Source organism: Dermacentor albipictus, chromosome 9 (genome assembly GCF_038994185.2).
Source record: "Dermacentor albipictus isolate Rhodes 1998 colony chromosome 9, USDA_Dalb.pri_finalv2, whole genome shotgun sequence".
Lineage (NCBI taxonomy): Eukaryota > Metazoa > Arthropoda > Arachnida > Ixodida > Ixodidae > Dermacentor > Dermacentor albipictus.
The window spans coordinates 101,422,536-101,437,018 of record NC_091829.1 but is presented as its reverse complement, the minus strand read 5'-3'; the positions used below and the strand labels follow the sequence as shown (position 1 = coordinate 101,437,018).

Here is a 14,483-nt window from a genome sequence, read left to right as displayed (position 1 = left end):
CGATCCAAGCTAGAACGACCAAGACAACACCAATGTCGCCAAGAGCCAGCGAGCTAGCCGCAAGCTACAAGGATGCTACCGGAATACGGACCCCTTCCCAAAAAGGCGACAGGAATCGAGGCCAAGTCACCAACCACAACGCCGGCCTAAGCGCCCCCTATAGTGCTGCAATAGCATATGGAGACAACGACCTTCTCCAAATCATCATTGGAAGACCCGGAAGGCTTGCTGGAAAGCTACGAAAGTGTCGCTGCGTTCAACTGGAACTACAACGACAGGCTATGCCATATCAACATTGGAGAGTCAACCCTAACCTTCTTGAACACGTTCACGAGCATCGTGAGAAAAGAAAGGGCCGAAGCTCAGCTAGAAGCCCGAATGCAACTACTCGACGAGACCATCGCTTTTCACGGAGGAGATAACTCGCCTGTTCAGACACACCGACCCCGACATGCCCGAAGAGGAAAAAGTTTGGCAATTGATGAGCGGTATCAAGCCAGAGCTTTTCTCGGATTGATACGCAACCTGCCCAAGAGCATTGGTGAATTCGCTTCTGAAGCCAGAACCACTGAGAAGACACTCGATATGCGGGCAAGGCAATACAAGCGCTCAGCGCTGACCGCAAAGTGCACCGATGTGCGCGCATTCGATCGCGATGACTCATGCGAGACCCTTAGAGCGCTCTTTCAGGAGGAACTACAGAAGCTTTTCCAAGGTCACAGCCTCAAGTGTCCTTATTTGCTGACATCGTCAAACAATAAGTTTAGCGATGACTTGGAGTTCCTTAAGGTGCAGGCGCAATCACCGTAGCCCCAGCCGGAACCGATGACATGTGTCGCCGTCGCCCGCCGCCAGGCTCCCCCTGGGTGCCCCCTCCAGCACCGCGACTCTGCAACTCCACCGCCCACCGCCACCACCAGCACGCTCGCCCGTCACCCATGGCAGCTTCCCTAGGAAGACAGGCGTATGGCCCGCTCCTCACCACCGCCCGCTCTGCTGCCTTTCTGTAAAAGCCGGCATATATACTGCCGATACCCATACCGTCAGATTACCAGGATTCAGCATGAACGCGCCATGCTCGCGACGAGGGCAACGACCACGGGACATCGCCGACTACCTGGCAGCTACTGAGTGGAGACCGCGACGATCTGCCCGTTCACCGTAACCTTGCCGCTAGCTTTCACCGCAGCACCAACCACCGTACACTCGCCCAAGTCACGGCCGGTCAGTTAGCCCATAGCGGAAACCTAAACACACCAACCCATGGAGGTGCATTTGCTGTTCGTCTAAATGCCGAAAATCCTCCGCCGCTAACGACGACGCTTAAAGACCTAACTCGACGATGGAACAACGACACGCCGCTGACCAGACGAAACCTCGACGCCAAGACTGTGCTGCCTGCAGTAGACCTGAATACGAGCCGTTACAGTAGGACAATGCGACAAGGCCGTCAACCGACGCTTCGACCTAACTGCAATTCAAGACGGAAAAGCACTGATCTCGACGTGCTCTCGACGGCCACGAAGTCACTGTTTTGTAGACACAGGAGGCGACTACTTCGTCATTAGTGGATCACTCATCCCCAAGTTGAAGAAAGTGAAGACTCCTCTGGAACGCCCTCAAATCCGGACATCTGGAAGACACCTGATAACGCCAACCAGAATCTGCATGGCAAGAATTGCCGTTCATAACAGGACCTATCCTGCAACCTTCATTGTTCTCCAACAATTTTAGTGAACATAATTCTCGGCATGGACTTTTTGTACCAACACGGTGTAGGTGTAATTATCGTCAACCTGAACACCAAGTCGACAATGCTATCCGCAGACCAAGCGCCACCGCTGGAGTCCTCTGGTTCACCATGCCTTTAATGTGCTGGGCGATCAAGTCAGCATTCCACCTCACTCCATTATCATCATTTCCCCCGGAGCCGAAGCACGCGCAGACATAGCGTTGTAGAGAGCGACGAACATCTACTGCTAGACCGTGAAATTTGCGTAGCAATAGGAATGGCTCGACTGAAGCAAGGACAGCGATTCTCGCAAACTTCAGCCAGCAGTACAAACAAACCAATGAGGGCACGAGTACCCCATACCTCGAGGAAGCTGTGGAAACCAGCAATGCGTTTGTCCTCACGGATTCTGCCGCTTCTACTTCGACGACCACAGTTCCTGGAAAAGTCTTCGACCTAAATCCAATCCTCCGATGAGTAAGCAACAATAGCTCGAAAGTCTTTTCCGACGATACAAAGCCTGCTTTTCTACGTCGTCTAGGATCCGGCAAACACCAGTTGCGCAGCATCCCGTAGTAACTGAAGAATTTGCTCGACCACTGTGCCAGAGGCCTTACCAAGTGTTCACCCGAGAACGAAAGGCCATAAGGCGGCAAGTAAACGAAATGCTGCTCCACGACATCATCGAGCCATCGCAAAGCCCGTGGGCGCCTCATGTGGTGTTAGTGAAGAAAGATGGAACTCTGTGCTTCTGTGTCGATTATCGCCCACCGCTCGAACAAAATAGGTAAGGACGTATACCCCCCTTCAACGAATAGATGACGCATTATATCTAGCTCTGCAATGCTAAATACTTTTCCTCGATGCATCTCAAGGCTGGCTATTGGCGAACTGAAGTCGACGAAAGAAATCGAGAGAAGACCGCGTTTATCAGGCCACACTGCCTTTTCGAGTTCAAGGTGTTGCCATTCGGACTTTGCGCCGGCGACGTTTCAGCGTGTGATGAACACAGTCATGGCAGGACTGAAGTGGCAAGCTTCTCTCGTCTACTCGGATGACATTGTCTATCCTTTGCCAGAAATTTCGAAGATCACCTGAGGCGCCTTCAAACAGCACTAGAGGCGATCAAATCATATGACTCGCACTTAAGCCAGAAGAGTGTCGTTTCGCTTACGAAGAGCTGTTCCTTCGCCATGTCTTCAGCACGTCTGGAGTCTGTCCCGACTGGCAGGAGACAGCTGCTATCACGAAGTTCCCACGGCCCGTCGACAAAAAGGCAGTGTGTAGGTTCCTTGGCTTGCGTGCGATTGCAGGCACTTTGTAAGAGACATTTCAAGCATCGCGGAACCATCAACTCATCCAACGAAGGCCGACGTAGACTTTAAAGGGGAAACACAGCAAGATGATGCATGCGAGGAGCCGAAACAATGGCTACAGTCACCGCCGGTACTTTTACACTTAGAAGAAGAACCCGAGACGGAAATCCACACCGACACAAGTAGCTTGGGCCTCGGTGCCGTGCTGGCTCAAAAGAAGGACGGAGTTGAAAGAGTCATAGCTTGCGCTAGTCGGCCGCTGTCAATAGCTGAAGCGAATTATTCTACGACATAGAGTGCCTTGGAATCATCGGGGCTACAGCGAAATTTCAGCCTTGAATATACGACATGAACATTAAAGTAGTAAGCGACCGGCCACGCCTTGCGTTGGCTGGCGAACTTAAAGAATCCTTCAGGTGGCCTAGCCTCCTGATGGAGTCTCTGACTCGAGGAATTCGACATCAACATGTCTGTAAGTCTGGACGGAATAATTCTTATGCCGACTGCCTGTCTCACGCCGCTATTGACCCGCCCCTCAAGAGGAACTGGACGATGACGCCTTCTTAGGAACAATAACTACAAACGACTTCGCCGAACCGCAACAAATAGACCCGGAGTTACGAAGCCTTGTAGAGTACTCAGAAGGAAAAACCAACCTTGTCCCTATGGTATTTCGGCATGGACTGTCTTCGTTTACACAACGACATCCTCGTAAAAGATAACTTTTACGCGATCCGCGCGAACTATCTTCTCGTTGTGCCCGCAGCACTCTGATCAGAAGTCCTGCACGCTCTGCACGACGATCAGACAGCAGAGGACCTCGGATTTTCCCGCATGCTAGCTTACAATAGTACTATGGGCCGCGCGTGACTGGTGACGTCACCTCTTACCTAAACACGTGCCGCGACTGCCAGCGACGCAAAACACTCCCGACATGGCCATCGGAATTACTATAGCCTGCCGAACCTCGTTGCCACCACTTCCGTAAATTGGAATGGATTTGCTGGGACCATTTCCAACGGCAACAACTGGAAATAAATGGATTGTCCTAGAAACCGACTACCTCGCCGGCTTCGCTGAAACGAAAGCTCTGCCGAAAGGTAGTGCAGCCGAAGTGGCTGCTCTTGTAGGCACGCGGCCGCCAGAGCATTCAATGAGCCATGAACAAAATCCGACGCGCTTGACCCGCAGATCAGATTTCGACAATTGCCGACTGTGTTCAGCGCTATCGTTGTACTTGAAATTTTACTTGCTTTTCTAGGCATAGGTTAACCAAACAAAATTTAGTTTCTTCATTCACAGCTTTGCTACTGTGTTCACCATCACTGCTACCGGACAGCATGTATGTATGTATGTATGTATGTATGTATGTATGTATGTATGTATGTATGTATGTATGTATGCATGTATGTATGTATGTATGTATGTATGTATGCATGCATGCATGCATTTATGTATGCATGTATGTATGCATGTATGTATGTATGCATGCATGTATGTATGTATGTATGTATGTATGTATGTATGTATGCATGCATGCATTTATGTATGCATGTATGTATGCATGTATGTATGTATGTATGCATGTATGTATGTATGTATGCATGTATGCATGCATGTATGTATGTATGTATGTATGTATACGTGCCTACGCGTGAATGTTTGTCCATGTATTTCTGATGGCAACGATACGGCAGCCGTGCTACCCCGTCAGTTTTGGTGGTGCGCCCCCGCCTCGCTGAGCCGCTCCGTGAGTTTAAGCCGTGCATGTCAAGTCAGGCGAGTCAGCATAATTGCATGTCTGCGTATGGCAGGAAGAAATCAGGCTCAACACAAAGGAAGGACGATCACGTTAGAGCTTTGACTCACAGCTGAAAATTTATTGCTAACAGTTTCTTACAGCGATTTTGATTGTGGCAATAACCATTCAGTCGGCGGCCGGCGACCGTGCCGTGTCGTCCTTACTTTCTGTTTACCTTTATAGTAGACGACATGCTCACTTCTAATCAATTTCGTTCCTACGTGGTCTTCACACAAGCAAAGCTTCCGCTTATGCGATGATGTCTATAAATTGCCTCCGTGCGCCTAGACACGGCCGCATGCACTCAGAACAGAAAACAAGCCAACACAACTTACCCTGCGTATGACGAGTGGATACCTCGTCGCCCACGGCACGCATCAGCTCATCGTTGTAGTCACTCTTCGGTGCGTACACAATGTCCGTCAGTTCAAGCTTCCCGAAAACAGCACTGGCGTCCTCCTCCGCGGAATCCTTGCTGAGCGGCTTAGCCGGAGTATGCATAAGCACCATGTACAAAGTTATGAAACCCACTAATAGAATCTCGATCCCCGTGTTAAAGAAGTGGCGACGTATCGTTTGCAGGTACAGCGTGCGCCATAAGAACGTCTTCACGTTGCCCAACATTGAAGAAGGTTGGCTCCGCCGACGACTAAGGTACTGACACTTCTGCTGACGACAAATGTGTTGGCCAGGCCTCAGGCTGGGATATCCTGAAAAGCAGCAGTGAATGACTGTTCCGTTCATAAGCATACGCGCACGTTCACATTTCGCATGTCTATTTACCCCTGATCGTGCTCTTGTACGAAGCAGCAAAATTCAAATCATACATGATAAGCGTCCGCTGCGCTATTGGATCTCGGTGTTTGTAGCACGCTGCTTTTTCTAGACCACAGTTTGCGTAGCTCTGCTGCAGAGGCACAAGAAAATTACACGGACGTTTTATTTTGTGAGTGCGGGTTACGCGCAAGCGTATGGTTACTGTTCCTTGCGAGAGCAATTACATGGACACTCCAGGCGAGTTTCTGCAGTCGTCGTCGCCTCGGTGTTCTGTATGAAGGCCAAGGGGCGATAGCATCGCCCCGCGCGCCTCGTGCTGCATGTGCGAGTGAAAGCGTGCGACGGGAGGCTTACGATCGCGGCTCGATCTCACGTGCGCAAAAGAAGAAAGCGGGGAGGCAGCGCGCTGACTTCCGTTGCGCGCGTGGTCCCGGGGTGAGTAAAGCCAGTGAAACTTCGTAAACTGGTGACACTCTCCTCCTCCGCCTTCACTCCGCCTCGACTCTCCTCTTTCACGCTCCCTCCGCAACCGTGGCGCTGACTACACTGCTCGAGCGTAGCAACGGCGCCAATATGCGCTCCTCGCCACTCCGTAGATGCTTCTCGAGCAAAAATGGCGTTGACGCACGGCGCGAGGGTCTACGTGATGCTATTAGGCCAATAGCGACGAGGCGTCGGCGTCAGCCAGAGCGCGCGAGGAGGAGGCGGCATTCTTCAAAGCGTGGCACTATTTTATGCAGTTTAAGGGGATTTAGGGGTGAGGGGAGGTACGGGTGGTGTGGCGCTGTATTCGGGCAGCAACTGCGTCTTACACGGCCTCGCGCGCATTATCTTGACGGCACCCTGCAGAGTGCAGGTGTGCCAACGGCGCCGACGGCTCTAGCTGCATGGATGCTGTGTTCTCGCCGCTAAGTTTGCGCTGAAGCGACAGACAGCTCGAAGGTCACTTCGCGCGCCTATTCTCTTCACCTCCAGGCGCCTTCCTTGTTCACGTGCTTCGCAGCTTCAAACAGACGTTCGCCGATTTCACTGGCTGGCCAGTTACGTTTGCGCGTAATAAGAGATGGTCATGGACAGGCGTTTGCATCTCTTGAAGCATTACTCATCAAGAACGTCCCTGTCAAGCCCGATCGTTTAAATAAAGCGAGTCCGAAATAGCGGGCCTGACAGTGTCCAGGCACTGCGGGGTGAGAAAAAAAAACTGAACATTTTCTCACAGAGCTGGTCATAATTACCTTGGCATGTTTACTTTCATGCAACTCGCTTCACGAGCATTAACAAAATAAAGAATGCTACGTAAATTATAATAATTGTCTTCCAATGTCTAAGCATCCTTTGGCTCGGCTGCTGCATTCGGTTTTCTAAGATATTTAGCTAGCTTATGCCTGTCTACACATCGCTACCAATAATGTATTGTGTTATTATATTGATTGCGTGTGTTAATTTGAGCAATTATGCATTTATTTTGCAGATATCGTAACGTAAGTTAAAGATAGAGGCTGGCTAAAATCACGCTGTCTCTTTAATGGCGGACCAGAAGAAGAGCGTGCTCTTCGTCCCCTTTCATGGCATCGACCTTTGGGCGCGCCTGTCTGCGGTGTGGAAGCCAACTGAGCTGAGGCGCCTTCACAACCAGCCTGTTTTGCCACACCACAGCTTTTACAGCGAAAGCTTTACTGGCCGCGAACTTCCGATTTCACCGTGGTGGTGCTCCGAGGAGGCAGAACACGTCACAACGCGCGCCTCGCCGCCGATATTTCTCTTTCTCGCTCCCTAGTCACTACTGCGCATGCGCAACTAGTGGCACCGAGCCACAGGTGTTCCCAACGTTACTAGACTAGCTTCAGTTGTAAAACTCTCCGCCCGCGCGCTTACAGCCGGTGTCGCCACTTCTGTGACAGCCGCCAGATGGCAGCGCCGTTCCATCGGGCTCCACTGCAGACGCCTCGCCGCAGCCTTCAGCCCGTGCGGACGGGCAGTTTGCGCGTGTTTCACGCTCGCTGGCGTTCTCCTTTGTCCGAATTAGTGATACCATGAGAAAGCGGTATCCACCTACAGCAATAAGATTTATCGGGCCAGTTGGTTCATACTGTAATAAGGGTAAACTGCACGAAAGAAAGAAACGCATAGAGCGAAGCGCGGAAGCTGTGTTTTTTCCTGCCGTCTTAACGTTTCGCGCAGTTTAGGCTCAGAAGCCTGAACATTTGGCCAAAGTGTGTGATTAGGATGATCTTCATCCCCACCGAGGCTTCTCGCCACGCCAAAGAAGCGCAACGAAAAGAAAGATGAGGTCAGTCTTTGAACACACAAGCCACACACACACACACAAAAATATCATCTGCTCTTCCACTCCGTGAAGATGGTTAACCAGCGAAGCTGAAACGTGCGGCCCGTGTTTATCACTGGGTTAATCTAGAGGATTCATTAAAGTATTTCTGAATTATGCGGTAACACACACAATCGGCTGCGACGGAGAGAACGACGTCATTGACGATATGCCCGTAGTCCGCCGTTGTCGCTTGCGTTCGATGTCTCGAGTTTGCTCGGAGGCGTGATTAGCTGCTTTCGCCCGATTTGCGATTATTCAAAATTAAGTTTCTTCAGAAATTAAATCTATCCGTTACGTAAGACAATGAGTGGCTCATACTGCCTTAAGCAATGGCCCCTCCCACCGTAAACGCGGCGTCCCCATTACGATGACAGAAGTGAAATTCTACGCTGGAATGATGAACGGCAACGCAGCCAGCTGTGGAAGACGACGATGAACGTAGGAGCAGTGGCACGAGCGCGTGTGCCGGTCAGCACAAGGAATAGCCGAATTCATGGCCGTGGTGCTAGCATTACGCAAATTAGGACTATCAATTACGTCAGCCGTGATAGTTACTGATTCTTTATCATTGTGCTCATCCCTTACTGCTTCTAGTGATTCTCGCGTGATGAGGACATTTCAATCATTGGTACCTGGTTACTTGAGAAGCGTGCGTTTGATTTGGGTGCCCGGCCATAAAGGACTAATCATTAATGAAATTGCAGACTCTCTAGCCAAGGCATCGATAAGTGGCCCGATTCTTCCTTGCTGCCCTTTGACTGCTTATGTAACTGCAGCTAGATTTCGCAGGAGTATCATTATACAGTCAGTATCAGGCTCCGAAATTACTAACTCTGTGGAGTACGGACATCTCCTGCACCCTTGGAACAGAGATTTTTGCCGAACACGGAAAATTGAAGTGTCCATCACGAAGCTGCGCTGCCGTATACCTGCATTGAACTTCTACCTCCACAGGTCTGGTCTGGTCCCCTCACCACTATGCTCATTCTGTGGCGAAGCGGAGACAATCGACCATTTCTTGTTGTCTTGCAGACGTTTTTCTATTATAAGAAAACGACTACTCGAAATCCCGCTTCGCTCTATTGGTCTGACTTTATCAGTGCCTGTGATCCTATCTTTTGGAGCCTCCATTGTTGGGTTCAGCAACAGAAATGTTTGCTTGGCGATCCAAAATTACCTCATTGAAATTAATCGATTTCCATGTTAGATTGATCGTTCTCCCTCCCAACCATAGCTTTCTTTTATTTCTTATCTTTTATTAATTATTATTATTATTATTTTTATTGTTATCTTATACCCGGTTTTCATCTGATTATTTCTTTTTTTCTCCAAACACAAAACGTTTACTTTTAAACTCACACGCCCAAATTGTTAACTCCCTTGTTATCATTATTATTTTAGGCACCTAATTAAACCGCCCGATTCTTGGCCAATCCCCCACTGTGGGTATGTGCCATGGCCACTCAGGACAACAACAACAACAGAATCGCTCTGTTCCACGCCGAGCGAAGCGTCGCATTGCTGGCGGCACAGAAAAAGCAGCGCGCCGAACTGTCGACATCGTTCCGATAGCCGCCTATGCAGCCAGGTGCGCAGCACGTCGGCATCGTCTGCTTATATTCTCAACAAACTCGGCGAAAGCTACAGTTTCGCGGATTACATGCTTAGTCCGGCCCGCCCGCGTAGCCGGCTAGTGAGGAAGTGAAGCCGGGCGCGACTGCAGCGCCACGAAGGCGCGGGCGGGTGGCGGTTCCGCGCAACGGCGCCGAGTTTTAAAACTGAAGCTAGTCTATTAACGTTGGGTGTTCCAGCGCTGCGCAGCGCCGCGCCTTGGCTTCCACCGTTTGGTGTGACGTCACACCGCGTTTCTCGTCCTTGCGCTCGCCTCCACTCGCTTCGCCAGCAGCGTCGCATGCCTGATAACATGTCGGAAGACTGAAAAGGAGAGCTCGCGTGCGCCGCAATCACAGTTGCGGCGGCCGCATGGACGGCGACAATTCCGATAAGCAGGAGGAGGCCTCGAATCGACATCAGAACGTGATGAAGAGGAAACGAATCGCCCAGGAAACACACGAACAGCGCGCCGAATGACTGGATAAACGCCGCAACATAGCTAAACAGCCAGACTAACCTGGACTTGCAATCAAGATTAACCAAGGCTAACCATGCTATGTTTTAGCTTTCGCTACGTATATCCTGGCATAGCCGAACTAAGCCACTGGCAATTTTTTTCTTTTATTTTTGTTACAATCTTGATGCGGTGAAGGCGATGACGCCAGTCTTTCTTTTTTCTAACACTACCGGTCATCTACTATTACACTATTATAACAGTTACATATATTCTTCACTTTTAATCTTCATTACTACCTTGACGCGACGACAAGGGCTTAACCAATTTATTTTCTAACGCTATCCATTCTCTACTATTACATAACTGCAATGATTAAATGCAGTAACGTTATTTTCCTTTTTTTACGACCCTGACGCATCGACGGTGACCTAACCAGCTTTCTTTTATTTACCTTTTGTTTTTCTAAGCCAACAAATCACCTACTATTACACTATTTTTATGATTGCATTTGTTAATTTGACGAGTCATGCATTTATATGAAGATATAACGCATCGCGGGACGGACACATTTTGCTGGGGTATTAGCCAAAGAACGCTTACTCATTACTGTAGGACTGTAGCAAATTAATAACTAGAAGCCTCTTGATGTCCTTCTGAATTGAACCGGGTGTGATGCAAACTAATGCCAAAGCAACGTTCATGCCCGCGAATTTATTGCGGCTCACACAGACATCTGCTTGCCACGCTGCTGCATATGGTCCAAATCGTGGTCAGAAGTAATCTTTTATTCGCGCGCCTTCTTCCTTTAACAATTTAATTATGGGATTTCACGTGTCAAAACCACTTTCTGATTATCAGGCACGCCGTAGTGGAGGACTCCGGAAATTGTGATCGCCTGGGGTTCTTTAACGTGCACCTAAATTTAAGTACGCGGGTGTTTTCGCATTTCGCCTCCATTGAAATGCGGCCGCCGTGGCCGGGATTCGATCCTGCAACCTCGTGCTCAGCAGCCCAACACCATAGCCAGTGAGCAACCACGGCGGGTGCCTTTTTTCTAACGATTCCAATTGTCTCTTATTACACTATTATAACGATTAGGTATGCTAACTTCGCCAATTCTGCATTTATTTTGCAGATATACGGCATCATGGGACGGATACATTTTGTGAGGTACTCGACAAAAATGCTTATGTGCGCTGTGGTCCATGGTGCGAATCCCAATTAAGAGTTTTTTTTGTGCTACCAACCATCTACTATTGCACTATTGGAACGATAACGCCTGTTAACCTCATATGCATTTATTTTGCAGACATACGGCAACACTGTATGGACACATTTCTCATGGTACTCGCCAAAGAATGCTCACGCCCCCCCCCCTCCCCATTATTACAAGATTTAAAATATAGTTCAATGCTAAGTCCATTGCTTCTGGCTTCAAACAAGTGGTAAACATGGGCCGCTCTTGAGCTCCCATTTTTCTCGGCTTTTTATAACGCCCGTCGGATACTCGTGCCGAGTAGTTGAGGCATAACTCAAACGATTGACTCAAAGGCCCTACTCAAATAATTATTCAGCAGACACCTGCATGCCATGTAACTAAGCAAGCTGGTATCATTGATGCGTTCTATAAACGCCATGAAGGTATTTAGTGGTGTTTTTCCAGAAAAATGCTCCTACAAATTCTATTGATAAGGAGTACTATCAGTCTTGTGAGAGGTCAGATTAGGAATCTAGATAAAACAAAGTACGTCTAAAGCTGGTGTAAACATTTGGTACGTATATTGGTGCAAACAGTGACATTTCTTTCTTTCTTTCTTTCTTTCTTTCTTTATTCATTTATTCAAGACATTCCTTACAGAAATGCCTTCGGGGACGCGACAAAAGGCACTGAACGTGCCTGACTGGGCCTCGCCACCCTTGGCAGCAGCAGTCACACAAGAACAATATTAACAAAAGTATCGACCACAATAGGCTCAATTTGGAACACGGTAGAACTTAAACATCAATAAGTGTTCCTTATCAATAACATAAATCAATAACATAATAACATAAATACACATAGACATCAATAACATAAATACACATATAATTAGATACATTGTACAGGTATGTCGCAACTATCGTCCTAGTACAGAAAATATATCGGAATTTAACAATGAAAAGCCAAGACACAATAAGAGGAAACCAAACTGGGATCAGTCCAGCACGATTTTTAGTCTGTGTTAAGGAAAAAATTTTTGAGCATTTTTCTGAAAATGTGTACTGAGGTAGCTGTAACGAGCGCTTCAGCAATTTCCGGATATTCGTTGAGAAGGTCTGGTATCATAAAGCTTAGTTTTTGATCGCCATATTTTGTACGAGAACGTGGCCTGGGTATTAAATTCTTTCGTAGGCAGTACGGACCGGGTTTCACTTGATATTTGGTTTGAATAGGTGTTGTTTGGTGCTGACGCAATATTTCCAGGGCCAAGTTGTATTTATACAATTTGTGAATAGGCAGTATTTTATTAGATTTAAAAAAGGGTGTAGTGTCTTCAGAAAGTTCTAAATTTTCGATTGCACGCACCGCTCGCTTTTGCAAACAAAAAAGACTGTCTAGGTTGGTCTTAGTCGTTGTTGACCATACTAAGAAACAGTAACATAACCGGGAATGAAATAGCGCGTAGTATATCTGCCTTTTCACCGCAGACGGGATATAATATCTCACTTTATTTAAGATTCCAACAGCTCGCCCTAGCTCACTTCATAGCTTGTCAACGTAAGGCGTCCATGAGAGGTTTTCTTGAAATGTCACCCCCAAAAATCTAACTGATACAGATTGTTCGATGGTAACGTTTTGAAATTTTAAATCCAAGTTTATAGTCGGGTGGTGTCCTCGCGGCCGGAACAGTAAGTATTTCGTTTTGCTGATGTTTAATTGAAGTCTGTTAGATTGAAGCCACAAATCCAGACCTGTTAGCCATTCGTTAGCTCGATGAAATACCTCTCTTTCATGAGCTCCTGTGAAGAATACATTCGTATCGTCTGCGTATAAAATTAACTTTGTATTTTTGTTAATGTTTACAATATCGTTAATGTATAATAAAAATAACGTTGGTCCTAGTAATGATCCCTGTGGTACGCCAAATTTTACAAATTTTAAGTCCGAATTTACGCCATTTATGCATGTGAATTGAGCTCTCGAAGTTAAGTAGCTTTTTATCAAAGACCAAGCTTTGCCCCGTATTCCATACAATGGCAATTTCTTTAAGAGCACATCGTGTTGGACACAGTCAAAAGCTTTTCTAAAATCCAGAAATATTCCCAGGGTAACTATTTTTCGATGTTGTCTAGTATGTGCTCCTTTATTTCAAGAACGGCACTTTCAGACGACTTGTTTTTTCTAAACCCGAATTGTTCGCTTACTATTATATTGTTTGCCGTCAGAAAGCCAGAAAGTCTTTTATGTATTATGTTCTCCGCTATCTTTGCAAAGATAGGAAGCACTGATATTGGTCTGTAATTGTTCTTGTCTTTAACGGAACCACCTTTATGTATTACGACAACACGGGCTAGCTTCATTGCGTCTGGGAACACTGCGGTTGAAAGAATAAGGTTGAGAATGTGCATAAGCGGGATGCTTACCATCGGCGCGACAGCTTTCAGTGGTCTAGCTTTAATATCGTCAGCTCCAGCGGCACAATCGTTTTTCAAAGCCAATATGATATCAGTTATCTCATATTGATCAGTGGGTGACATAAATATAGTATTTTGACAATGTGTTTTCACAAAATGTTCACAAGGCATTTTGGCGCGGTCATCTGCCGAAGCACCCACATTAATAAAATGTTCGTTAAACAAGTTTGCGACCTCACTGTCTCTCATGGACTCACTTTCATACAAAACACGTTTTGGCGAACTTGTCTTTCCTATAATATCCCGGATCGCTTTCCATACAAGATGAGAATTTCCCATAATTTCAGAAAATTTTTTCATTTAGAATTCTCGTTTTGCTTTTTTGATATCTGCACTTAATTTGTTCCTCATTTTCTTAGCTGCAGTAAGGCTTGCGATTGAAGTAAACCTTACTTAAAGTTTACTTAATGTAAATCATATGGTTTATGCAATTGTTTAGTGGTATATCATCAACCTCTCTTAGGTCAATCCCAGTATAGCGAATTTAGATCAGTAGCCGTAGGCAAGAACCACACTGGGGCAAGAACAAGGAAACAGAATGCTCACGGTAATACAAGAAAATAATAAATTGAACATGAATTCAAGCACGTCAGTTATGAAGGGATTCTGCGTACCTAACAAACATGGCCTAAGAACAAAAGCCTTGAATCAAATATGTTGGCAAAGCCCGTCTGAGGATGACTGCAGACAGTAGTGCAATTAGCATTCAAGCAATGTAGCGACATGCCGTATTGCTGAAGTCACGTTTATTGAAAAATCGTTGGGCTCATTCCGAGACTTCC

The 14,483-nt window shown here is 47.3% G+C and overlaps 1 protein-coding gene across 4 annotated transcripts in view; it reads right to left on the bottom strand.

Moving 5' to 3' along the window:
- Positions 1-14,483, bottom strand: part of LOC139049592 (phospholipid-transporting ATPase ABCA3-like) — a 420,980-nt gene that overhangs the window by 394,114 nt on the left and 12,383 nt on the right. For all 4 annotated transcript variants that reach the window (XM_070525151.1, XM_070525150.1, XM_070525152.1 and 1 more), the window contains exon 2: positions 5,185-5,559. In XM_070525151.1, the coding sequence (XP_070381252.1) occupies positions 5,185-5,473 (289 nt within the window). In that variant the 5' untranslated portion in view covers positions 5,474-5,559. The remainder of the gene's footprint in view (positions 1-5,184; positions 5,560-14,483) is intronic.